At 36.1% G+C, this 27,585-nt stretch overlaps 2 protein-coding genes across 2 annotated transcripts in view; both read right to left on the bottom strand.

Annotated features, from left to right (window-relative positions):
* Window positions 1-27,585, bottom strand: part of LOC134846828 (PAT complex subunit CCDC47-like) — a 495,511-nt gene that overhangs the window by 296,395 nt on the left and 171,531 nt on the right. The window lies entirely within an intron of this gene.
* LOC134846826 (receptor-type tyrosine-protein phosphatase eta-like) overlaps window positions 1-27,585 on the bottom strand; it is a 114,878-nt gene that overhangs the window by 50,925 nt on the left and 36,368 nt on the right. The window contains exons 6-7 of the mRNA XM_063864221.1: window positions 18,747-18,899; window positions 17,903-18,010 (exon numbers count right to left, since the gene is read on the bottom strand). Of these exons, the coding sequence (XP_063720291.1) occupies window positions 17,903-18,010; window positions 18,747-18,899 (261 nt within the window). The remainder of the gene's footprint in view (window positions 1-17,902; window positions 18,011-18,746; window positions 18,900-27,585) is intronic.

The following is a 27,585-nucleotide window of genomic DNA, read 5'->3' as shown; positions in this document are numbered from 1 at the left end:
AGCAAGTTGGCTAGAAAAAAACAAGCTGACCTTAAATGAAGATAAAACAAAAACATTGATACTATCTAAGAAGAGCAACGGAAAATTACGTGTAAAAAATGAATGGAACAATTATTGAAGAAAAACAATCATACCAATACTTAGGTTTTCAAATTGACTCCAAACTTTCCTTTACTGATCATATTACAAAAATTGAAAATGATTTGCCGAGGTTTTGTGGTAGGTATTACAGGTTGAGGAAAGTTTTAGATAAAGATCAACTACTGAAAGCATATAACGGTTATGTGAAACCCATTTCTCAGTACGGGGTTTTGGCTTATGCGTCAACAGACAAAACAAAATTAGAAACTATTGAATTTAAAATTAAACGGCTCATAAAAATTATTTGTTTCAAGAGAAAATATGAAATCATCGAAGAACTGAGACAAATCGGAAACTATATTTTGTAAAGGAATTACATATCTATGAACTATTAAAGTTAATATGTAAGGTTTTGATAAAAGAGTGCATATCGACCATTGTCCAGGAAACCTGTGCAATCATAAGGTAATCATAATCAAAAAAACTTCGGTAGAAATAAGAATTCGAAAAATTTTCATCTTTGTTCTAAAATAGTACCCAGTATTTAAAACTAAGATTCAGAGCTGCTCAAAATATCAATTACAAATCTTCAACCAAAAGTTTTTGGGCAATATCATTCTAGGAAGTTATCAACTGGTTAAACTCATTTTTGAGTAGAAAAAATATATAAAAAAGAATTTGCTGTCAAGGGTAGGTATAGTGCTGAAGTTTCCCCTTTTCCGCTTCAATTTTTTTCTCATTAGTCATTAAATCTTTTTTATTGATTTCTTGATTAACAATCAATTTTAAAAAATAACAGAAGTCATAGCAGGATCAGAGGCGCCTGAAAAGCGGCTGCATATTTCCACGGCGTCCTCACAATGAGATTTCATTTGGTTGCAAATGTATGTAGTTATTTTTACAATGAATGAAATCTAATTTGCAAACAATATATTAGAATGATTATTAATTTGAGAAATTTTTTTTCCTTAAAAGCTGCTCACTCAAAAAAGGAGATTAAAAGCTGCTCACTCAATTTGTAAGTGCATGACAGCAGATAAACTGCAACAAATAACTTTATCATGAGAAAAAAGTATTAAATTATTTCTTTTTACGATGTGTGAGAACCAAAAAAAAGAATGAAAAACCTTTCGTCTGCGATCGTTTTTTGTATCTGATCAACTAAAAAGATGTACAGGCTGGCTTTGGATGTAGTTTGGATTTAAAAAAATAACAAGCCGTGATCCAGCTTTTTTTCTGCTTTCCCCGTGAAAGAAGTAAGTTCTCTACCAGGGATTCAAATAGAGATTGAACTTTCAGTTTTGTCTTTTCCCTAGCTTGGGTCACAAGAAAAAATGCTATGCAAAATTAACGCCACGTTGCAAGAGCATCAGTTTTTGGGCCACAAGCAGAATTTTCGAAAACGCTCTGTTGCTCGTTATAATTGAACTGATCGCGCGCGCCGTGACCACTTGTCTGTAAGGTTGCGGGAAAAACTTTGACGATCTATCTATCTGCAGCTTTCGGATTGCAATGTGCATGAGCTCTACCTGGATATAAACCCTGGAGTTTGGTTGAACACTCAACTGATTACCCTCCACCAGCCATCATATAACAGACCACCAAAAAAGCAAAAGATTGGGATGGTTTCCAATCAAGCGCAACGGAATTACGTAGACTGCGGAAATTGCTCATATATGAATGTCAGGATTTATGATAAAAAGGCTATTTAAATTAAAAGAAAAATTTTCCTTCAGTTAAAAACTCATAGAAAAGTTTTTTTTTGTGTCTGTTACTCCTGAAACCTTATTGTACTGCAAAAATTAATATTATTCATCATTTTTTTTTGCAAAATGAAACAAATAGATCGAATATCTTTTAAACGAAAAGGCTTCGCGATTGTGGTACTGCTGCTACAGTAACCTGGAGATGTTCAGGCTATTATGTGTATACTCAATATTGGTATAATATTCTCCAGGCCAAAATGTGTCGATCTGAAACGTGCATGACTGTCATTCAGTCTACTGCATGAAGAAACGGATCTCAGAAAAGATGCTATAGAAATGCTTAGATCAGTCTAAACAAACGGTTAAAAGCTTATAAGTTTTTACTCATAAGCAATTTTACACTTGACGTTATCACATGGCGCAGTCAGCAGGATTCATGTCTCAGGATAACCGAACGGATATGGGTATTCTGAACTACAGCGCACTCTGACCCACCTTTGAACTTTAATTTTTGGCTCGAAGGAAATTGTGAACCCAGAGATACTACTGGAGGATCCGAAGTCAGTTACAGAAGGGCCGAATTCATGACCGGAATTGCCACGAGCAAACGAAGATGCACAGACAGTTACAGATAGGGAAGCAAGAGACAAATTGGCACGAGACAGATTCTGCTAGAGAACAAGGAAATAAGAAAAAGAGGAACAAAATTTGGCCATAACGTTTACTACAACGAAAGGCAGAAGCGATTTGTATCAAGGTTATTCCTGGCGCCGGGTACGGAAGGCTAGAAACGATTCAATCAGAAAAACCTAAATATGGAAGTATCTAACCTTGAGTTTCGAGAAATGATCATATTGGCCAAAGCTTGGTTTGAGAAATCACAGAGCGTCACCTATGGCCGGTACAAACTGTGTAACAGATCACTTGAAAGAGGAGAAAACCTGGAATCCTTTCATGCAACTCTAACTGCACAGGCAGCAAAAGCGGAACTAGGCACACTTGAAGTCGAGTTAGTGAAAAAACAATTCATATCAAGGATACAAGATTGACTAAAATTTGAAACCTTTCCGCCGAACGAAGTATTGAAGAGAGAGCTCTATAGTTCGAACAAAGCAAACACGCAGGCTTTTCAGATGTCGAACGGCCTCACTGCAACTGCAGGCCATTACACTGGGAACCAAATAAAGATAAAAGAGGACCATATTATGGCAGTAGTCAATAAAGGTCAAAACAATAGAACACAATACAGAGATCAATATAAGCGAAAGACAAACGAACATAAGAACAACGTAAAGTCTTGGCAGAAAGGAAACCATGTCCTAGATGTGGATGGTCGTTTGAATAAAATCTCTACCAGGGATTCAAATAGAGATTGAACTTTCAGTTTTGTCTTTTCCCTAGCTTGGGTCACAATAAAAAAATGCTATGCAAAATTAATGCCACGTTGTAAGAGCATCAGTTTTTGGGACAGAAGCAGAATTTTCGAAAACGCTCTGTTGCTTGTTATAATTGAACTGAACGCGCGCGCCGTGACTACTTGTCTGTAAGGTTGCGGGAAAAATTTTGACGATCTATCTATCTGCAGCTTTCGGATTGCAATGGGCATGAGCTCTAGCTGGATATAAATTTTGGAGTTTGATTGAACACTAATCTGATTACCCTACACCAGCCATAATATAACAGACCACCAAAAAAGCAAAAGATTGGGATGGTTTTCAATCAAGCGCAACGGAATTACATAGACTGCGGAAATTTTTCATAATTGATGTCAGCATTCATGATAAAAAAGCGATTTAAATTAAAAGAAAAAAATTTCCTCGTGTTAAAAAATAAAAGAAAAGTTTTTTGTGGCTGTTACTTCTGAAAGGTTATGGTACTGCAAAAATTAATATTAATCATCATTTGTATCCCGTAGTTTTCTTAAATTGGGCAACGGCAAAACAGATAATAGAAGTATCAAAGAACACGAAGTACACACCAGCGGAGAGATTAAACCTAATGGCAAAATTCGATGACTAAAACAAACATCAAATAACGATACTGGGAGTGCTCAGAGCAGACATTCGATCAGCTGGATGGCAACTAGTGGGAGCATCGTTTCTTATCACTGAAAATCAAACCAGATGCATTCTGGGTCTGGATCTGCAAAACAAAGTGGGTATATTTACTAATCAAAGAAACGGCACCCAGAGAAAGATCGACGTTTGACGTGCTATTGTGCGAGCAGTCGGAAGGTTGGAAAGGACAATTTTGTGAAAAATTTTAAAAACCTGCAAACTTTTTGATCGATAAGGGATATCAAAACACCACGTTGTGAGTACAAAGATTAAATATCCTTTATGCCCCATTCGAGAGAAAGATAGAAGGACACCGATCCGCATTCAAAAAAATCCAAAAAGAACATCAAAAACTGTTAAAAGAAGGACATATACAACGACTTGATAAACGCACCAGTGATTGCTCTATAGCCCCAATAATCAGCACAGTAAAAAAAAGACGATTCAATAAAATTGGCATTGGTTGCAAAGCTAAATAAAAAGCAATCGTTCAAAAATAAGTATCAGATGCCAAACGTTGATGAACTTCTGGATGGAGTTGGTCAAATAGTGACAGCGAAGACAAAAATAAAACTGTTTTTCACTGTCCTGGATCTAAAATACGCCTACAGTCAATTAAAATTAACTACTGAAACAACCAAACAGTGCAACTTCAATATCGTGACGGGAACATATAGATTTCTCACCGGATTTTATGGTCTGGCTAATATGCCAGCACATTTCCAGAAAGCAATGGACTGAATTGTATATCACGCTAAGGAAGGGTTTTGTTTTTGGATGACAAGTTGATCGTCTGAAAAATGGTTGAACATGAACACAAAAAATTTGTTCTTAAATTACTCAAAAAACTCGATAGAGAAAATTTTGCTCTAAGACTTTCAAATTGTAAATTTTGCACAACTGAAGTAAGCTGGCTGGGTCAGAAATTATCACCGATTGGAATTACCCCAATAATAAAGAAAACAGAAGCAATAGTAAAACTAAACCCGCCTAAATCTCTTAGACTTGGCAAAACAGCAAGTTGGCTAGAAAAAAACAAGCTGACCTTAAATAAAGATAAAACAAAAACATTGATACTATCTAAGAAGAGCAGCGGAAAATTACGTGTAAAAATTGAATGGAATAATTTTTGAAGTAAAACAATAATACCAATACTTAGGTGTTCAAATTGACTCTAAACTTTCCTTTACTGATCATATTATAAAAATTAAAAATGATTTGTCGAGGTTTTGTGGTAGTTATTACAGGTTGAGGAAAGTTTTAGGTAAAGATCAACTACTGAAAGCATATAACGGTTATGTGAAACCCATTTCTCAGTACGGGGTTTTGGCTTATGCGTCAACAGACAAAACAAAATTAGAAACTATTGAATCTAAAATTAAACGGCTCATAAAAATTATTTGTTTTAAGAGAAAATATGAAAGCATCGAAGAACTGAGACAAAAACGGAAAATATATTTTGTAAAGGAATTACATATCTATGAACTAATAAAATTACTATGTAAGGTTTTGAGGAAAGAGTGCATATCGACCATTGTCCAGGAAACTTGTGCAATCAAAAGGTAATCATAATAAAAAAACTACGGTAGAAATAAGAATTCGAAAATTTTTCATCTTTGTTCTAAAATAGTACCCAGTATTTAAAACTAAGATTCAGAGCTGCCCAAAATATCAATTACAAATCTTCAACCAAGAGTTTTTGGACAATATCATCTAGGAAGTTATCAACTGTCTAAACTCATTTTTGAGTAGAAAAAATATATAAAAAAAAGGATTTGCTGTCAGGTTAGGTATAATGCTGAAACTTCCCTTTTTCCGCTTCAATTTTTTTCTCATTAATCATTAAAGCTTTTTTATTGATTTCTTGATTAACAATCAATTTTAAAAAATAACAGAAGTCATAGCAGGATCAGAGGCGCCTGAAAAGGGCTGCATATTTCCACGGCGTTCTCACAATGAGATTTCATTTGGTTGTAAATGTAGTAACTTTTACAATGAATGAAATCTAATTTGCAAACAATATATTAGTATGATTATTAATTTGAGAATTTTTTTTCCTTAAAAAGGAGATTAAAAGCTGCCCACTCAATTTGTAAGTGCATGACAGATAAACTGCAACAAATAACTTTCTGATGAGAAAAAAAGTATTAAACTATTTCTTTTTACGATGTGTGGGAATCAAAAAAAAATGAAAAACCTTTCGTCTGCGATTGTTTTTTGTATCTGATCAACTAAAAAAGCCTAGAGGCTGGCTTTGGATGTAGTTTAGATTTAAAAAAATAACAAGCCGTGATCCATCTTTTTTTCTGCTTTCCCCGTGAAAGAAGTAAGTTCTCTACCAGGGATTCAAATAGAGATTGAACTTTCAGTTTTGTCTTTTCCCTAGCTTGGGTCACAAGAAAAAATGCTATGCAAAATTAACGCCACGTTGCAAGAGCATCAGTTTTTGGGCCACAAGCAGAATTTTCGAAAACGCTCTGTTGCTCGTTATAATTGAACTGAACGCGCGCGCCGTGACCACTTGTCTGTAAGGTTGCGGGAAAAACTTTGACGATCTATCTATCTGCAGCTTTCGGATTGCAATGTGCATGAGCTCTACCTGGATATAAACCCTGGAGTTTGGTTGAACACTCAACTGATTACCCTCCACCAGCCATCATATAACAGACCACCAAAAAAGCAAAAGATTGGGATGGTTTCCAATCAAGCGCAACGGAATTACGTAGACTGCGGAAATTGCTCATATATGAATGTCAGGATTTATGATAAAAAGGCTATTTAAATTAAAAGAAAAATTTTCCTTCAGTTAAAAACTCATAGAAAAGTTTTTTTTGTGTCTGTTACTCCTGAAACCTTATTGTACTGCAAAAATTAATATTATTCATCATTTTTTTTGCAAAATGAAACAAATAGATCGAATATCTTTTAAACGAAAAGGCTTTGCGATTGTGGTACTGCTGCTACAGTAACCTGGAGATGTTCAGGCTATTATGTGTATACTCAATATTGGTATAATATTATCCAGGCCAAAATGTGTCGATCTGAAACGTGCATGACTGTCATTCAGTCTACTGCATGAAGAAACGGATCTCAGAAAAGATGCTATAGAAATGCTTAGATCAGTCTAAACAAACGGTTAAAAGCTTATAAGTTTTTACTCATAAGCAATTTTACACTTGACGTTATCACATGGCGCAGTCAGCAGGATTCATGTCTCAGGATAACCGAACGGATATGGGTATTCTGAACTACAGCGCACTCTGACCCACCTTTGAACTTTAATTTTTGGCTCGAAGGAAATTGTGAACCCAGAGATACTACTGGAGGATCCGAAGTCAGTTACAGAAGGGCCGAATTCATGACCGGAATTGCCACGAGCAAACGAAGATGCACAGACAGTTACAGATAGGGAAGCAAGAGACAAATTGGCACGAGACAGATTCTGCTAGAGAACAAGGAAATAAGAAAAAGAGGAACAAAATTCGGCCATAACGTTTACTACAACGAAAGGCAGAAGCGATTCGTATCAAGGTTATTCCTGGCGCCGGGTACGGAAGGCTAGAAACGATTCAATCAGAAAAACCTAAATATGGAAGTATCTAACCTTGAGTTTCGAGAAATGATCATATTGGCCAAAGCTTGGTTTGAGAAATCACAGAGCGTCACCTATGGCCGGTACAAACTGTGTAACAGATCACTTGAAAGAGGAGAAAACCTGGAATCCTTTCATGCAACTCTAACTGCACAGGCAGCAAAAGCGGAACTAGGCACACTTGAAGTCGAGTTAGTGAAAAAACAATTCATATCAAGGATACAAGATTGACTAAAATTTGAAACCTTTCCGCCGAACGAAGTATTGAAGAGAGAGCTCTATAGTTCGAACAAAGCAAACACGCAGGCTTTTCAGATGTCGAACGGCCTCACTGCAACTGCAGGCCATTACACTGGGAACCAAATAAAGATAAAAGAGGACCATATTATGGCAGTAGTCAATAAAGGTCAAAACAATAGAACACAATACAGAGATCAATATAAGCGAAAGACAAACGAACATAAGAACAACGTAAAGTCTTGGCAGAAAGGAAACCATGTCCTAGATGTGGATGGTCGTTTGAATAAAATCTCTACCAGGGATTCAAATAGAGATTGAACTTTCAGTTTTGTCTTTTCCCTAGCTTGGGTCACAATAAAAAAATGCTATGCAAAATTAATGCCACGTTGTAAGAGCATCAGTTTTTGGGACAGAAGCAGAATTTTCGAAAACGCTCTGTTGCTTGTTATAATTGAACTGAACGCGCGCGCCGTGACTACTTGTCTGTAAGGTTGCGGGAAAAATTTTGACGATCTATCTATCTGCAGCTTTCGGATTGCAATGGGCATGAGCTCTAGCTGGATATAAATTTTGGAGTTTGATTGAACACTAATCTGATTACCCTACACCAGCCATAATATAACAGACCACCAAAAAAGCAAAAGATTGGGATGGTTTTCAATCAAGCGCAACGGAATTACATAGACTGCGGAAATTTTTCATAATTGATGTCAGCATTCATGATAAAAAAGCGATTTAAATTAAAAGAAAAAAATTTCCTCGTGTTAAAAAATAAAAGAAAAGTTTTTTGTGGCTGTTACTTCTGAAAGGTTATGGTACTGCAAAAATTAATATTAATCATCATTTGTATCCCGTAGTTTTCTTAAATTGGGCAACGGCAAAACAGATAATAGAAGTATCAAAGAACACGAAGTACACACCAGCGGAGAGATTAAACCTAATGGCAAAATTCGATGACTAAAACAAACATCAAATAACGATACTGGGAGTGCTCAGAGCAGACATTCGATCAGCTGGATGGCAACTAGTGGGAGCATCGTTTCTTATCACTGAAAATCAAACCAGATGCATTCTGGGTCTGGATCTGCAAAACAAAGTGGGTATATTTACTAATCAAAGAAACGGCACCCAGAGAAAGATCGACGTTTGACGTGCTATTGTGCGAGCAGTCGGAAGGTTGGAAAGGACAATTTTGTGAAAAATTTTAAAAACCTGCAAACTTTTTGATCGATAAGGGATATCAAAACACCACGTTGTGAGTACAAAGATTAAATATCCTTTATGCCCCATTCGAGAGAAAGATAGAAGGACACCGATCCGCATTCAAAAAAATCCAAAAAGAACATCAAAAACTGTTAAAAGAAGGACATATACAACGACTTGATAAACGCACCAGTGATTGCTCTATAGCCCCAATAATCAGCACAGTAAAAAAAAGACGATTCAATAAAATTGGCATTGGTTGCAAAGCTAAATAAAAAGCAATCGTTCAAAAATAAGTATCAGATGCCAAACGTTGATGAACTTCTGGATGGAGTTGGTCAAATAGTGACAGCGAAGACAAAAATAAAACTGTTTTTCACTGTCCTGGATCTAAAATACGCCTACAGTCAATTAAAATTAACTACTGAAACAACCAAACAGTGCAACTTCAATATCGTGACGGGAACATATAGATTTCTCACCGGATTTTATGGTCTGGCTGATATGCCAGCACATTTCCAGAAAGCAATGGACTGAATTGTATATCACGCTAAGGAAGGGTTTTGTTTTTGGATGACAAGTTGATCGTCTGAAAAATGGTTGAACATGAACACAAAAAATTTGTTCTTAAATTACTCAAAAAACTCGATAGAGAAAATTTTGCTCTAAGACTTTCAAATTGTAAATTTTGCACAACTGAAGTAAGCTGGCTGGGTCAGAAATTATCACCGATTGGAATTACCCCAATAATAAAGAAAACAGAAGCAATAGTAAAACTAAACCCGCCTAAATCTCTTAGACTTTTTTGGATCATTTATGGGTACCATTATCCATCTATCCAAACTTATCTTGCATGCAGCAAGCTTAAGAGATAAACTTAGACCACTTCTACATGAGGAAAATTCTAAGAAAAAATTGAAAAACATCAAGAAAATTGAATGGCGGGACAAACATTCACAGATACTCGAGGAAATCAAAGTAAGCGGTAGCAAACATCGCTCAAACTAACTACTATTTGAAACGAGTTGGAACTGCTCGCAGAAGTTTGGTCGGTAGACCGATTTGAACACTATCTCTTGGGGAAGGAATTCATAATAGCCACCGATCACAAAGCTCAAACGTCCGCTTTAAATGAAAATCGGTCTAATAAAACGTACCATTCCGGACCCACTAGATGGGCGAATATATTGCTACCTTTTCAGTTTAAAGCAGCACACATCCCGGGGAAGGATATGGGCATTGTAGATTATTTATCGAAAGAACCAAATCGTGAAATTTAGCCAGAATTGGAACTTGATAGAAAATTCTTGGTGATCTTTACAGTGAGTGTCCACAAAGCTCTCGGCTGTTTAAGGAGTCGTCCTAATATTACACAGGGCTCAAAGCTCGCGAAAAAAATAATTAAAGCTCACGACTTTCAAAAGTGCAACAAGGCAGTTTGTGCAATTTTTCTTATTCATTACAGTTGGTTAGCAGGAAAACAGAAAAATTCAACAGAAAAAAGGAAAAAAGGACAACGACGGAAATAAACCAAAGAAGGGAAAGACAAAGAAAATAGTGAGAATCAAGGAGAGAAAAGCGGGAACCAGCGGTGATCGGGAACGTGTGACTGAAGATGCTACGGAGACAACTTTTCAGCGCACAAGAATGATCAAAAGAGGGACAGCTCGGATTCGGATGTACCACAGATCGAGTGGAGAGCTATTGACCAATATATCAAGGTAAACACCGATACATGTGGGACATCGACATCAACTGCTACAGCAGCGCCCAATTTAGTTTCTTTTTGGGACCTAATCAGAGCGGATCGGGTGGAGAAACCGAGTAATAAATTGGAGTTAAAGGCGAGTTCTGAAATGCCTAGCCGTAACTCCGTTCGACAAAACGAGTATAAAGGGGGTAACAGAAAGGACGGAACAACAATCCTGGAAGTAGATCTCACAGCGGAGAACCCGGAGGAAAGCCCGGAGGTCAGCCTAGTCATACCAACAACAGGAAAACGAGTGAGTATATAAATCGCTCAAAACGAATTTGGCCTGGCAGAACAGATCGGAGAAGGATGATTATGCAATCTGTCTGAGCTATTCGATAAAATTTGCTAGCTGAGTTGATTACGGAAGATACGTTGATGGACAGACTCTGAAGGATCCTTGAGAGAAGCTATCGCCACAGCTCCGAGCTCATAGGCCCGTACACTAATCCACTTGGGCGTCAATTTTCAGTTGTCGATGGCTGTATTCTCGTAGACAACCGGCTGGCAGTTCCAAGTCAGTTGCTTCCGGCAGTTCCTAAACGAATCACTTGTGGGCATCCAGGCCATGAGGCTATGTTGGATGTATCTCATTACTTGTGGTGGCCCCACATGCATAAGGACAACGTCAACTTAGCTGAGACGTGTAGGAGCTGCACTTGCTACGGTATGAATGCTAAATTTTTCATTCCATAAACTTCCACGAAACCGCTTCCACTGCTGACCTGGCGGGAAAATAGTTAAAGTTAGACTACGCTTGACCACTTAGAGACCAAAAGGGAATAAAAATCTATCTGCTAGTAGCAATCGATTGGTACTCTAAAATTCCATCAGTTGAAATCACAAAATCTACGGGGGGAAATCATTGATAAAAATTTTACGTACATATATTGATACCCACGGAATTCTTGAGTGAAAAAAACCAATCAATTTCCTGGTTTCAAGGGTAAAGCAAGGAAAAACTTCTGTTCCGAGAATAATATAGAACCAAAATTCTGCCCGAGAAACTGCCGGGGGTGAAGTTCTTGGACGAAAAGGTCCCATCTATAAGGCTCTGTCTAAGCACAATCATAGGGAATGGAATTAGCAAAATTCTATACAACTCTTTCCCTTTGAAGCAAATTTTGGACGTCTTCCGAAAACAATGTTTAAAATTATAAGAGACAAATTCAGAACTGAATCTGATCATTTAGATAAGGAGCAGCTGGAGCGGGCGGCCCTCACGGCATCACAACTGAAAAATCGTATTGAACAACCTCGGGAAAACGTGAAGATCATGAGAAAAGGCCAAAACAAACGCAACGTGAGCCCGCTTTTTAAGCAGCAACTACAATCCGCTAAGGATCGGGAACAGAAACGAGCTCTGTGAGAGGCAGATGCCCGCTGGAACGCCACACAAAGAGACATGTCTGCGAACTCTTGGAACCAGCACGATAAACCCAGAACTCCGAAAAGAACTCCTCTATTCGTGGGAGCGGGGGTTCATCAAAGATAAACCAACAGAACAGAGCGGCATTCTAGCACCAAATCTTCTACTAAAGGAGGATAGCAGAAAAAGCCGGAAAACAAGGACAAATCTACTCAAAGGGAACGTGAACTCGGAGACCTCCTACGGTGAAAATAGCTGCTGTAAAAGCGATATAGGGAAACCAAAAATAGCGCTACTATCATCAGACAGCGCCGCAGAACCGGACAAAAAGAAAAGCCCGATGGTAGAGGAGCCAAAAAGAAAACAACAAAAGAAGACAATGGACCGACCATGGGAAAAAGGAGTCCGAAAACGACCTGCTGCATCGGCAGCAACGGAACACCAAGAACAGTTCGCCCACGAGCAATTTCAAAACAGTCCATCAATTGTGACTTCAAATATACAGAATGGGGTGGGGGAATGAAATTTGCAATCAAAAGATCGAAGCCAAAAAAGTGCTACGAAAACTCAGGAGGAAAATGCCACCCGAAAGAAAAAGGAGAAAAAGCCAACAACTCAAGAAGCGAGAAGGGCGAAAGCTACAACGGCAGTCAGCAAGAAGGTAGTAATAGAAGAAAGCACTGCGTCACTTCCAAAATCGTCGAACGCAATTGTGCTAAGCTCGTCGACACCTAAAAAGACAAGGACGGCAAAGTTAGAAAAAAAAACATTTCGACAAAAAGCTCCGGAGACGTTTCTGGATGCTTTCCAGATTTAGGATATGATACCCGAAGAATGGGAAGGGTTAGCGGATCAGATGCTAACCAGGGAGTACAGATGTTGGCGGAAGAGCTTTTGACATCACGAGACGCCGTGGCAGAGGACACCCCTCCCGGTTTTTCAGACGAATCAGGGCAGGAAGAAGGATCCACAGCAGTCAGAAGAAGCGACAGACAGCTAAAAAAAATTAGGGACCGGAACTTTACGTGGACCCAATAACACATTCGGTCAAGCTCATCTGCTCGCAGGCAGATATTGCGGAACTAAGCAAAACGGTTCTGAAGGCATACAGAATAAAACTGGCCACATTCAAGACCAAAACGATTCATCTTTCGGAACGGCACGTATTTCGAAAGAAATTTGGCTGTGCGTGTCTCGATATACAACAAATACCTGGAATACAGCGTGGAGAATACCACTCCACTTTGAAACAGCCGAGGATTGTGGCACTGATGCCACAGTAACCTTGAGATGCTTAGGCTATTATATGTATCTTCATTATTGTTACAATATTCTCATCATTCTAGGAAGTTATCAACTAGTTAAACTCATTTTTGAGTAGAAAAAAAATCAAAAAGGATTTGCTGTCAAGGGTAGCTATAGTGCCCGAAACTTACCCTCTTCCGTTTCAATTGGTTTTCTCATTAAATCATTAAATCTTTTTTTTTTTGATTTCTTGATTAACAATGGATTTTAAAAAATAACAGAAGTCATAGCAGGATCAGAGGCGCCTGAAAAGGGGCTGCATATTTCCAGGGCGTTCTCACAATGAGATTCCATTTGGTTGTAAATGTAGTAACTTTTACAATGAATGAAATCTAAGTTGCAAACAATATATTAGTATGATTATTAATTTGAGAAGTTTTTTTTCTTAAAAAGGAGATTAAAAGCTGCCACCTCAATTCGTAAGTGCATGACAGATAAACGGCAACAAATAACTTTTTCGTGAATAAAAAAGAATTAAATTATTTTTTTTTACGATGTGTGAGAACCAAAAAAAGAATGAAAAACCTTTGATCTGCGATCATTTTTTATATCTGATCAACTAAAAAAGCGTAGAGGCTGGCTTTGGATGTAGTTTGGATAAAAAACAATAACAAGCCGTGCTCCAGCTATTTTTTTGCTTTCCCCGTGAAAGAAGTAAGTTCTTACCAGGGATTCAAATAGAGATTGAACTTTCAGTTTTGTCTTTTCCCTAGCTTGGGTCACAATAAAAAATGCCATGCAAAAAATGTGAACCCAGAGATACTACTGGAGGATCCGAAGTCAGTTACAGAAGGGCCGATTTCATGACCGGAATTGCCACGAGCAAACGAAGATGCACAGAAAGTTACTGATAGGGAAGCAAGAGACAAATTGGCACGAGACAGATTCTGCTAGAGAATAAGAAAATAAGAGAAAGAGGAACAAAATTCGGCCATAAAGTTTACTACAACGAAGTGCAGAAGCAATTCGCATCAAGGTTATTCCTGGCGCCGGGTACGGAAGTCAAGAAACGATTCAATCAGAAAAACCCACGTATGGAAGTATCTAACCTTGAGTTTCGAGAAATGGTGGTATTGGCCAAAGCTTGGTTTAAGAAATCACAGAGCGTCACGTATGGCCGTTACAAACTGTGTAACAGATCACTAGAAAGAGGAGAAACCCTGGAATCCTTTCATGCAGCTCCAACTGCACAGACAGCAAAGGCGGAACTAGGCACACTTGGAGTCGAGTTAGTGACAGACCAATTCATATCAAGGATGCAAGTTACACTAAATTTTGAAACCTTTCCGCCGAACGAAGTTTTGAAGAGAGAGCTCTAGAAATCGAACAAAGCAAACACGCAGGCTTTTCAGAGGTCGAATGCCCTTACTGCAACTGCAGGCTTTTACACTGGGAACCAAATAAAGATAAAACAGAACCCTATTATGGCAGTAGTCAATAAAGGTCAAAACAATAGAAGACAATATACAGAGATCAATATAAGCGAAAGACAAACGAATATAAAAACAACGTAATGTTCGGGTAGAAAGGAAACCATGTCCTAGATGTGGACGAGAGACGGATGGGCATTTGAGTAATTGTCCAACAATGGGCAGGACGTGTAAGAACTGCAAAAAATGCAACTACTTCGCTAAAATGTGCCGGTCACAATAAGTGAATTAAGTTACCAAAGTCACTTCAAGTTCAGACGATGAATGCAACCCGATTCAAAGTTTTGACTCTTGCGACGATTTTGAAATTATGTTATTTGAACGCGATTTCACATCATTTGATCAAATTGAAAAAAATTATGGAAAATAGAATCGAAAGTCAGCATGTAGTACCGCCAGACCTGGCCAAAAACCAAAATATCAAATGTCAAAAACCAAAATGTCAAAAATCACCGATAAATTTGCTAAAGGCGCTGATCAGAAAAGATAATTAAATCATAAATATGACCATCGATACGGGTAGCCAGGTATCTTTCTTAAATTTGGCAACAGCAAAACAGATACTAGTAGTATCAAAGAACACGAAGTTCACACCATGAATCCGTTAACGATACTGGGAATGCTCAGAGCAGACATTCAATCAGCGGGATGGGAAGTAGTAGGAGCATCGTTTCTCATCCCTGAACATCGCACAAGATGATTTGGGGTCCGGATCTGCAAAACAAAGTGGATATACAAACTACTCAAAGAAACGGTACCCAGATAATGATCGAGGTTTGACTTAGTCTTAATTTAGGAGGTTTACGGATTTCATATATATGTAGGTTTACGGATTTCAGCAGTTTCCAAATTAATTCAAAATTACAAGAATTTTTTTTGTTTTTTTCCAATTAAAGTTTCTTATATATATAAGTATAGTGGAATTTTTTTGTCCTCAGATGGAGTTTCATTGCTGCTTGTTGCGTATTGTTGTTAACAACAGATACGCAAAACCAAATGGGGTTTTTCAATCGAAGATGAAAATGTCAAAATATATGACTCTTTTTCTTAGATGTCCTTTAGAAAAAGCTGAAAGATAGAAAGTGTACAAAAATAGCCAGCCGTTGTTGGGAGCAGAACAGATATGTTGAGCTAAGAGCTAGTTGAAAAATACTGACAACAACATTTTTTTAAATGTCTTTCCATGAGTATCAAGTTGTTGCCGGAAAAAAGAACTTTTTTACAAGGATTTTAACAGACCACTTTCAGTTTTGCATTCACTTAGAGTGACAGACAACCGTCATAGAAAAACTGCATCCAAATTGGTTGGAAACTTTGAAATTTGGCTTTAGCAAGGTCATTTGGCGATCAAATGTTTACTCGAGTAACTCACACTCGCTTGGCTTGTGACTATCTCTTAAATTCGTGACGCAAATGCTCAGATCAGCTAGCGCAAATGCTCAGACAAACTAGATTCGAGCTAGGATCGAGCTAGGCTCAAATTGCAGTCGAACTAGCATCGAAGTAGTGTCGACTTAGTGTAGAGTTAGGGCCGATTTAGATTCGAGCTGGGATCGAATTAGAGTCGAACAGGGTCGAAGTATATCAATTTAGGGTAAATTTAGGTTCAAACTCTGATCGAATGAATTAGGGTTGAAAAAATGTCGAGAAGCCAGATCTATGTCTAAAAAACGTTGCCTAAGATTACAGACGCATCCTGGGCAAACAGAAATAAATACAAAATGACAGCAACATGAACAATTAAAATGTTTCATTGAAAAGACCGGTATTTGTTTTAGTTTACTATTTGCTTTATGTTTTCAAGCTTCAAAATTTGCAACCCTCGATTCAAGTCCCAAATTTTGGAGTCCAATTGAATCTCTTGATTCTGTTGTCAAATTTCTGATTCTGATAATTCTTATAAAGTTTTTCATAAAGTATTCACTTAAATTGGACTAATATAAAGTTTCAGAAAGCTATACACCAATGCAGGTCGAAATTTGAGAAAACCTTGCTTTGAAGGCGCAAAATAGCCAGTATATAATAGGTAATTTCAGGGGTGTTTTTCATGTAGAAACATCTTTGCAAACAGCATAAGGACTCCGATTGGCTCTTTGGGAGACTGATGAGCTTGGCTTACTCTTTAAATCGCAAAAAAACGTTAATTTTATAAATGAAAGAGTGATTTGGTCCAAAAAAATCTATCACAATCAAGTAATAAGCTATTATACTTTCTTTTTTTTTGTGGAACAAATTATATTCACTACAAAATATTTTATTCAATTCTAATCAGCAATTAATTATCAAGTTTCTTGATAAAATTACAATCGGTTTGTTTAATCCCTTATTCTATTTTTTGTTATGCAATGAAATCAATTCAAGTTTATTAAAGTCTATTATGATGCCTTCTTTTTGCCCCTGTATCTTCGAACTTGCAGTTGAGGTGCTTTTATTTTGTGCATTTTGTAAACGTTGGCAGTTGTGGAAATTTGGAAAACCGTTTCAGCAGTTTCCAAATTAATTCAAAATTACAAGAATTTTATTTGTTTTTTTTCCAATTAAAGTTTCTTATATTAGTCTGATAACTTTTGGGCATACATATTTTTTGCCTCCCGAGTGAAATTTTGGACTAATATGAAAGGATCTCTATGAAGCTTTTGTTTGATTGTAAAAATTTTGTGGTCAGATGAACTAAACGGTTACAAGACATCTCACGTTAAGAGATTTCGTTTTTGAAAGCAAAATTATAACTCAATTAATTGATTTTTAATTATTTATTTATTTATCCAGATATCATTTTATGTAAGCAAACATACACAAGATGTGGTTTTTGTTTCACATTATTTTGGCGAGGATAAAGAAAAGTTTTTACGAGCTTTAAAGTATTGTAATGATTGGAAAAATGGCGACTATGGTTGATTATAAATCTTTTAAACACCTAGTTTTAGATGTGAACAAAGATCTGGGCAGATTTAGAAGTGACGGGATGAAAGAACTGAAGCAAAACTTCAAACTTGTTTCTCTCAAGTTTGGTTAACATTGGACAAAAAATGATAAAGACAAAAATTTGAAATTTATCAGCATTTTTTGTGCTATTTTGCTTGCAAAGTTTTAAACCAAAATTACACCCTCCAAAATGGGTAAAAACATGATCATTTGATGTAAAATGTAGTTTTTATGTTGTACTCACATGTCAGCCACTCCATTGAATAGAAATTTGGATCACGTCTTCCGAAGGAGTTGACAAACAACTGGACCACGTACAGTGTGCCAGTTGCCAGACCAGTCAGTGTATACTCTAAAATATCAAAATTTTGAAAAAGAAACAGCTAAAAAGAAAAAAAATATATTATAACGATAAGAAAAGAAGAAAGGTAATTTGTGAAAACGATAAGGTGCGAGCCATTTTTACTTCCACACATTTATATTTTGGTTAATTGCATCATTGGCCTACTTTACCTATACTGGAATTGGTGATAACAAGTTTTGCCAAAGAACGAACGTAATTGTGGTTGCCCCCCCCCCCCCTCTCTCTCTCTCTTTTAGGGATTCAACGCCAAAACTCTCGGCCTTAATGGGTCCCAAGGCTCGTGCTATAAAATGAGTGTGACACTCATTTTGGCGGACCAAGCATACAGTTTTTCTAAAGATACTTCGGCGCCAAGATGTACTCATTGTAATAGGTGTGTGTGTGTGTTTGGGGGGGGGGGGGGGTGTGGGTTGGACTTGTTGTTCTGTTTTTTCGAAGATTTTGCCCTTGATTTTTTTTACTTTGTGGTTCAATTTTTTTCTGACTTTTCATTGCTTTGAAGCCTCATAAAATGAATTTGGTGAGAAAATTTTAATTCTGGAAAACCTGCCCACCTAGCAAAACGAAGATATCATGCTTCATGTTACAGGTCTTTTTTAAAGAAATAATTTAAAAAAATTTTCCTCATCCATATAGACTAAAATCCAATCATCCGCTACTAAAATCCAATCATTACTACTTGGGTAGGAGATTGATTTTAGTAACTTGAAGGGGAATCATATACCTTGATCGGACGTGGATCCCATCTCTCGTCCGTTCAGAACAACTGTGACTGTGTCCCAGTTAGAACTGGATAGCTGCCACGTTACCAGAAAAGAGCCGGGTTGCACTGGAGAAATGCTCTGAGTGTTCGAAATGAACGTTGGAAAAGGTGGTACTAAAACATATCTCGAACAATTTTAAGATACATAAAATCGAAAAATGACTAAAGTAAAATTATCCAAAATAAGAAAAATTGTATTCTGAAACGAACTCTTTTTTACCAACGCTAAAATATATAGACATATATAAGTATATAGACAAAAGTTATGATCGACCGGCCAAAACTTTCCAACAAATTCCCAAAAGTCTTTTGCGGTCTGTTTTTCACAATTTCACCTGCGGTGAAATTATTCTTTTTTTAAATTCAAATAGGGCCTTTTTCAGGTTTAAAAAGAGCTCAAAAGCTCAATTTAGTTCACTTTAACAAAATTGTCATCACTTTTTGCATTTTTTTCTGAAATTCCTCCACCCCTAATCGAGAAAATCCAAGATCCGTCCACCCCTGCCTGAGAGGGCACATTTTGAAGCCCAATTATGCAATTTCTTGCAAGCATTCTGCGAGCTTTGGCTAATATTTGACATACGATTTGAAATATATGTTTTTTTTGCCGAATTCTTGAAGATCAACAACCCATACCTAGTAAATGGTCCAATTCAGATCTGAAATATTTTTTTTTTCAGATATAAATTTGAGATCTGAAATTTGTGAAAAGTTAAAATGACGTTGATATACTTTGTGAATGGCCTAATTCAGATCTAAATTCAGATATGAAAGTTTTTGATTCTTGCTGATTTCAGATTTGAAAAAAATCTAACTTACATCTGCGAATTAGTTTTTCTTGGTTATTTCAGATCTGAAAAATCAATGATTTTGACAAAATCTTTGCTAATTTTGATAAATTTGTTTTGATAGCTTCTGCAACTCAGCAAACTCTCAAATGGGAGACTGCCAAATTATGTTTCCCCAAGGATAAGATAAACACTGTAAACGCGTAAGTAGCGCATGAAAAGAACAAAACTTGATAAGTTTCTAGCAGTTTTCTTGAAATCTTTTTAGCACAGTTGAATGAGAATTTTAGTTCCAAAAAAATATTCGTTAAATTATTCGGAAATTTTTCTCAGGTATTTTATGAGTGCATTTGTTTTGATGTACAATTCTTTTAGTAACTCTTTCTGAGTGAGGCTTTTTACTAAATTTTATTTCATATTTTACTAGATTTTAGGTCTTTTGTACGAAAATGCTTATTTTTATTTTTTCTATAAGGCATGCTGAAAAATATGGCAAACTGGCCTAGCTTGTTAGCTAGCGGAAATTGCTTTTTAACATACTCTTTAATTGATTTTTCATTATGGACTATTGATTGATAGGTTTTCAATGGTGAAGTTTTCAGAATACAAAGAGTTAAATGGTTTATTATTGAAAGTCGAATGCCTTTTTCTCTCTCTAGCTCTTTTTTCTCTTCTTCTGAGCGACGATTCTTTAATTTTTGTGTGTTTCATCTAGTACTAAAGAACTCATACTAAAATTCATCCTATTTCTTGAAATCATTTTTTGAAGATGTTATTTTAAAAAGTTCTTGTTCCAGGCTAAAATTGTTATGGTAGTACCGATATCTTCTCGTTGAGCTTTTTTTTGTCTGTCTAACTTCATTTTTGAAATCTATATAAAGCGTAACTGTCTTGCGATCTCTGGACTTGAATTCGTTTATCCAGAAACATTGCTTTATGAATGAAATCATCGCAACAAGTACACTAGAATGGCTGTTGAAAGAGCATTTCAGCTCAACGCCATCCGCCCTGAAAAGATAAAACAAAAGAAAAAGTAGATAGTTGGGCTCCTATAATTAACTAGGTTCATGACAAACTCATGATCTCTAATTGATTATTGAAATGTTGTGAAGAGATTTTTTCATATTCGTTTGATTTCAAACCTTCAAAATCTTCACGAAATAGATGAGACTCTATCTTTATATTATATGTTTGAGTAAGGTATATTTTTCGAGATGTTTAACTGACTGTGCTGTGAAAGGGCACAATTGGTAGCACACCTTTGCTTCTGCAGGATCTACGAGTGACACGTCATTTCGTTATAATTTTTGTTTCATTGTCTTCCTGACATTTTCCGATTTTTTCTTAACATTATTGTCCAAGGATGATAATTTTGAACAATTAAGTCTCATATTCTTTTTCTAAAACTTACTTATTTCCTCCAGTTGAGATTTATATGTGTTACCGTAAACTTATGTGTTTGAAGTTTTATCTTGATTTTGGGGTGAAGTGGTATTTTTGAAAAAATTGAATTGACCAAGTTAAGCTCAAATTTAATGCAGTAACCGAAATGAAAAAGATCAGAAAATCAGAAGAACCGATTAATCTGGCAAAAAAATTGACAGAAAGTTGACCAAGAGTCAACTTGTTATTTACAATTTGCTCAATATCAAACCATTCGAGTAGAGCTGTCTTGTTCCCGATAAAGAACACCGAGAATATTTGCGATAGTGTCATCGCTGGACAAAAAAGAACCTTGATTGGGCAGATTGACGAGTGAAGTGGCCCAACTTCTTGCTTTAAAACTAATCAACATTATTTCTCGAGTTATCTTAATTACTTCACTTAATCGATTCCTGAGCTGTGGTCATTTAGTGGATAATGAACTTCGATTTTAGAGTGCATTTGACAGCGTGTTTTAGCTTGATCCATCTGAAATAGATCAAAGGTCCACTGTCCAATAAAACTAATGTTATTTACCTGAGTTCCTACCCTGTTTCTAACGGCGTTTGCGTGTTCAGGTATTTAAAGAATTAGCCATGGGGATGTTCTTATTTTCAGAGTGGGGGGTATTTTGATAGCAGCCTTAAGCTGTAACATGATCTTGATGTCTCATGTCTTAGGCTAACCTAAATGTCTCCGACAGAATGAGGTGCAAAACTACAAGAGGTAACGTCCCTGACCCTTGAACCATAGGTTATAGGGCCTATTTTTTCTAATCTCATATACGGCATAAGTAGATGACTGTTACAGAAACAATTGTGGTTTTACAAAATACAAACCAACCTAATAAACTAGTATAGAAAACTTGGCCAATTTTTTTTGAAAATTCTTGAAACTGTGGAATCAATTTTTCGAGCTGAAAAATTACAAGTACTCAAATTTTCATTTTCCCAACCCAAACAAGTTTTGTCGACAAACCTATGTTGACCAAGATATCTGTCATAAATTGCTGGCTAGTAAGCTTAGTTTCTGTAATTACAGAGGTTTTATCAGCAAACAGGGTACGTTTTAAATTTTTCGAGCTTATTGGCATATCGATTTTAAAAACAAAAAAAAAAGGTCGTACAAGCGAATTTTGAGGTACAATATATCTAGTTTTTTTTTGTGTGTTTCTGGTAAAATTATTACGAAACTTTGATTAATGATAATCTAGGAACTTTTTAATGAAATTGAAAAAAAACACCACAAAAATCAACATATACAAGCTTTTGCAGCAGCAAGTCATGACTGAGCGTATCAAAAGTTTTTGTGAGGTTTAATCGTTAAACATGTCGCTATCGATTACGTTTCATAGCTTTTGTAATCCATCAATGCATCATTTTGTAGGCCGTAACACAAATTATTTTCCAAAAAGAATTTTATTTCGTTTAAAGGAAAGATAACATGTTTTTGAATAGTTTTTTTTGAAAAATTAGAGGTTGCACTTTAGAAATTGGTGGGTTGAAAAATTTTGGGATAATTTGAGTGACAACTTTGATCAGCGGGGATAATTTTTGCGATCTAAAACTGATCGGGATAGTACTTTTCAGAAATACACTTATTGAAATTGTTTGCTGAACGTTGTCAATTACTGGTAGTGAGTATTTCAATAAGTTTTTATTATTGCCATAATGCCTCTTGGAACCTTGATTTTGTAATGATCTAAGGGCTTTGACAACTTCCGAGGAAAATATAATATTGAGTACAAAACAATTTTTTTTTCATGGCGGGAAAAACTCAAGTTTTTTCTTTCACTTTAAGTTTTTCGGCAAGCTTGAAGCCAAAAGTAGAAAAAATGTGTTGAAATCATTTTCATCACATAAAATTGGATTCAGTTTTAGGTCACCGCAAATCAACCGATAAGCATTAAAAAAACTACAAAAAAAAACAGTTTGTTCCAATTTTATCATCGTGGAGTTTTTGCTCGCCATTTTGGATTATACTGATTAGTTTATTTCTCTGTGCTTTGAATATGTGATGTTTGTTCTCATTTAATGGTTTATCCAATGTTTGTTTCGAGTTTTAAATTTTTCCAGCTTTGCATATTTCTGCCATTATCTGTAAAAAAAATTTATTTTTTCGGAATTATCAGTTTCACTTAAAAGTCCATAATGTTTATTTATTATTGACTAAAAGGTTAAGCAAGAATTGATGCAGTTTGATAATCAAAGATTGTTGCATGATTTTGATACGGTTGTAATTCTTGTGTAGTTTTAATTCTGTGGATAAAAATTGAACATTGTGATATTTGAAAAACCTTCTGCGATTTATTTTCATTTTGCTGTATCGATTTGGAAATCACCACAGACGGTTGAAATTTCAGAAAATGACTTTTTTTGGCCGAGAAGATTTTCTTTTTGCTCAAAAAAATTATTTAAAAAATAATTGATGGCCCAAACAGAACACAACTGTAATTTTTTTTTCTGCTTTGGTAACAACTACAAATTCAGTTTCAGACTGTACGACTTCCATTTAGAAATTGAGATCTTTTCTTTTTTAAAAGCGCATCCTCACTTTTTTCTTCAATCATGTTTTTTACAACAAATGAATGATATCCATCCACCATGTTTCTCAGAGAGCAATAAATAATGGTTTCACTTTAGGTATTCTCGTTGGACGAACAAAAGGGTCACGCTTCTAAGAAAACGGAGGTTAAGAAAAACAAAAACGCTCTCGGTAAAGAGCCCACTTGTCCTCCTAAATTATCTTTTCCTTATCACATCACCGCAAAACAAAAGAAAGTTTTTGAGTCAAGGTCAGTTGACATTTACTGGTTGAAATTAACTTTTTTTAGCTTTGGTTACCAGTACACTCTGGTGAGTTCTTAAGTTCGAAACGTTTCTCGCTGGCTCGTTGTTACTAGTCAAATTGTTCTCACTGATATGTGCTACTTCTTCCAATAATGTTTATGATCTTTCTTTGATCTTTTTTGCACTCTTAAAATGATTTCTTGCAGCTTCCACGTCTATAGGTGCCCTCCCTGAAACACTTTTTGATATCCTCCAGCATTTTTAACGGCTAGTTTTGTCAAGTTAGCGATGTGTTCTGCATTTTTTATGGGCTGGTAAGACATTGAGCCTTTAATATTTTTGCAAAAAAACTCTCAACCCGGCACTTTTTGTTAGTCGTAACCATAACCAATTGCTCAAATTCTTGTTTCAGATCCCGATCAGCAGGAGTGTTAATATAAAAAAGTTTTTCTTTTTTTGTCGCGCTACTTTTTAAGACAAAACCTCCTGGCGTAAAACGCATCCTTGTCCCCAAAATACAAGAATTTAACAATAATGGGGCACAAAAATTAATAGGTGACAAGCCTTAATGCGATCTGGCGAAATAAGGTAATTATCAAAATAAAAATAAATCATAATACAGATATCACTAACAAGCGGTGGAATTTCGCAATTAATCAGAAAATTGTTGAAAATTGAACAGTCCTTGCTAATGTAACGACCTTTTCTCGTCATTAAAATTCATTATCAATTCATCACCAAAATCTACATCAAGTGTACTGGTTTGCAATCTATGCTTGTGTTTTCAACCTCTCCTTTTTAGTGTTTTTTTTTCTAGAATATGTTGGGTTTTGCATGATTGGAGCTTCCAATATACAATAATTCAATCTGAGTGAGATCTCATCAAAACAGTGTGTTCGCATGTGGATGCATTTATTTCTGCTCCAACCGAGTTTTTTCTAACCTTTTTGATATTTGTGTCTCATTTAAGAAAACTGATTTTAACATTCAGGAAAAACAGTTTGGTCCACCCGGTTGAAATCTGACTTTTTGATCGAATCTGCAAATATGTATAAAATTACCCTAAATTGAACCATTGCTCAATTCAATTTAGTAATTGAAAATTACTTGTCAAGGAAAGATACACTGAACGATAAAATGTAACGCAAATTCAGAATTTTCTCTCTAAAAAGTTTAGTTTTGAGAACAATTTTTGACATTATATTGTTAGTGTTTTAAACAAAATTCTTACATCAACAGACTGCAAATTATCCAAACTATCTTATCTGACAGTCTCAATTTTTGATTTGAAGCACTTACCAGTTTAATCCGGTTCGGAAAATTTCAGTCTTTACCATTTCTAATAGGTTGCAATGTGGATTGAAAAAATTTTGAATCAGCGGAGTAGGATAAACAAAATTTCCCCATTGTTCAGTGTGACAAAGAAGATAGCTTAGATCATTTGCAGTCGGTTGGGGCAAAAATTTCGATAAAATTCTAACAAAAACTTTTCTTAAATTGTTCCTAAAGTTAGGCGTTTTAGAGAAGAAAAACATAAATTTGCTTTTATTTTTGTACACTAATGCAAGGGCGGATCTAGGATTTTCTCGAGAAGGGGGAGGCAGATTTTCAAAAAAATGTTCGAAAAATTAATCGACCTTTTTTGGTCAATCGAATTGCTTTTTTGAGCTGTCCCTAAACTCGTTTTAGTCCTATTTTGACCATATTTTCTGCGCAACAGTCTAATTTTCTAAAAAACAATCCCAAAAGGGCATTTTTAGCCACTTTTTGAAAAATGTTGACCAAAAATTCGTGTTTTTTTGGCGCGCGCTCTCCCCCCTAAAACCAGTATAGATTGGCGCCAAAGTTTTGTATTGGTCGGCCTGAACTGGATTTCTTAAAAAGTAGCATAGGGGATCCTTCGGGTCGGCAGGGGGTAAAATCCCAGAGGGGAGGATGTCCGCCCCCCTCGCCCCCCCTTAATCCGCCCCTGCACTAATGTATATTGAAATCTGAAATTGAAGAATTGACTGCAAAAGAAAATTTATGCGTTTGAAATCCTGCTGTTTGACATTAGTTTCATAAAATTGCACATAATCTCAAGGAAACGTAAATAATCCACCCTTTATAAAATCAAATACAAACTGTACTAGACGAGAGTTAACCTAATGTCTAGAAAAACTTATTGAAGGGCCAGTAAACTTTTTTGTACGATTGGCTGATGTTTATACCTTTTATGAAACTAACTTCGGACTCTAGAATTCAATTGATCACCTGGATGGTTCATTTCGCGTTACGTAAGAAAGTAAGAAATAGGAAAAAAACTAAGAAACTAAAGATTCAGTTTTCTCGAGATTTTTTTGTGCAGCAATATATCTTAGAATTGGTTGTATGAGAGGTTTTTCAGATATTTTTTCTGAGTTTTAGTGTCTCGTTTTATATTTGATTTCACGTAGATTCGATATCCAATTACGTATTTTGAAAGAAATTAAACTATATCTCAAAAAGAAAAAAAGATAGGGTAGAATCCCGCTAAACTTTATTTAATGTGACCATAAACGGTGGTTGGATTGGCTCCAAACAAAAAAAACAACAATTTTTTAGTCAATATTTTGTCCCTGTAGTTCAGATTTCGAGTCAAACTTTCGTTCCTAAACTTGTAGGTAACTTTCTCAAAGTTAATCGTTCCGAAATCAATGAACGATAGTTATTGTACTAACAGAAACCATGATGAGGTTGTCAATATCCGTTTTCTTCTTTCAGATAGTTTCTTGGAAAAATCAAACACTGGCTCATTTTTCGTTCAGCCGGCCTCTTGATCTTGACCTTGAACTTAAGCTTGAATGGGTCGAAAAACTAAAATTTGTTCTCGGTCTTCTGACAAACTAAATGATTCAGATTGGCAGACAAAATTCATGACTAAAAGTACAGTTATTTAGAAGCTTTGAAACCAGGGGCGGATTGAGAGGGAGGCGGACGGGGGAGGGAGAGGTTTCTGACGCCCTCACCCCCCCCCCCCCCCCCACCTCAGTGATTCGACCGCCTGCCGACCGAAACTGTCCCCCTTTTGGTACTTTTTAAGAAATCCAGTTTTGGCATTTCTTAAAAAGTACCAAAGGGGGGACACTTTGGGTCGGCAGGGGGTCAAATCACTGAGGGGGAGGAAAAAGGCTCCCCTCCCCCCGCCCACCCGCCTTCCCCTAAATCCGCCCCTGGTTTCAAAGCTTCTAAATAAATAGCTGTACTTTTAGTCATGAACTTTGTCTGACAATCTGAATTATTTAATTTGTCAGAAGACCGAGAACAAATTTTAGTTTTTTGACCCATTCTAGCTTAAGTTCAGAGTCAAGGTCAAAAGAAGAAAATGGATATTGATAACCTCATCATAGTTTCCGTTAGTACAATAACAATCGTTCATTGATTTCGGAACGACTAATTTTGAGAAAGTTACCTACAAGTTTAGAGACGAAAAATTTACTCAAAATCCGAATTCTAGGGACCAAAATTGACTATAAAAGTGTTTTTGTTTGTTCGGAGCCAATCCAACCACTGTTTATGGTCACATTAGAAAAAAATTTAGCAGGATTCTACCCTTTTTTATTCTTTTTAAGATACAGCTTAATTTTTTTTCAAAATGCAAAATTGGATATCGAATCTACGTGCAATCAAATATAAAACGAGACACTAAAACTCAGAAAATAAATCGGAAAAAAACTCTCATACAACCATTTCTACGATATTTTGCTGCGCAAATAAAAATCTTGAGAAAACTGAATCTTTAGTTTCTTAGTTTTTGATTTCTTACGTAAAGCGAACTGAACC

This window comes from Symsagittifera roscoffensis, chromosome 5 (assembly GCF_963678635.1).
Source record: "Symsagittifera roscoffensis chromosome 5, txSymRosc1.1, whole genome shotgun sequence".
NCBI classification, from domain to species: Eukaryota; Metazoa; Xenacoelomorpha; order Acoela; family Convolutidae; genus Symsagittifera; species Symsagittifera roscoffensis.
This window is presented reverse-complemented; position numbering and strand designations above follow the sequence as displayed.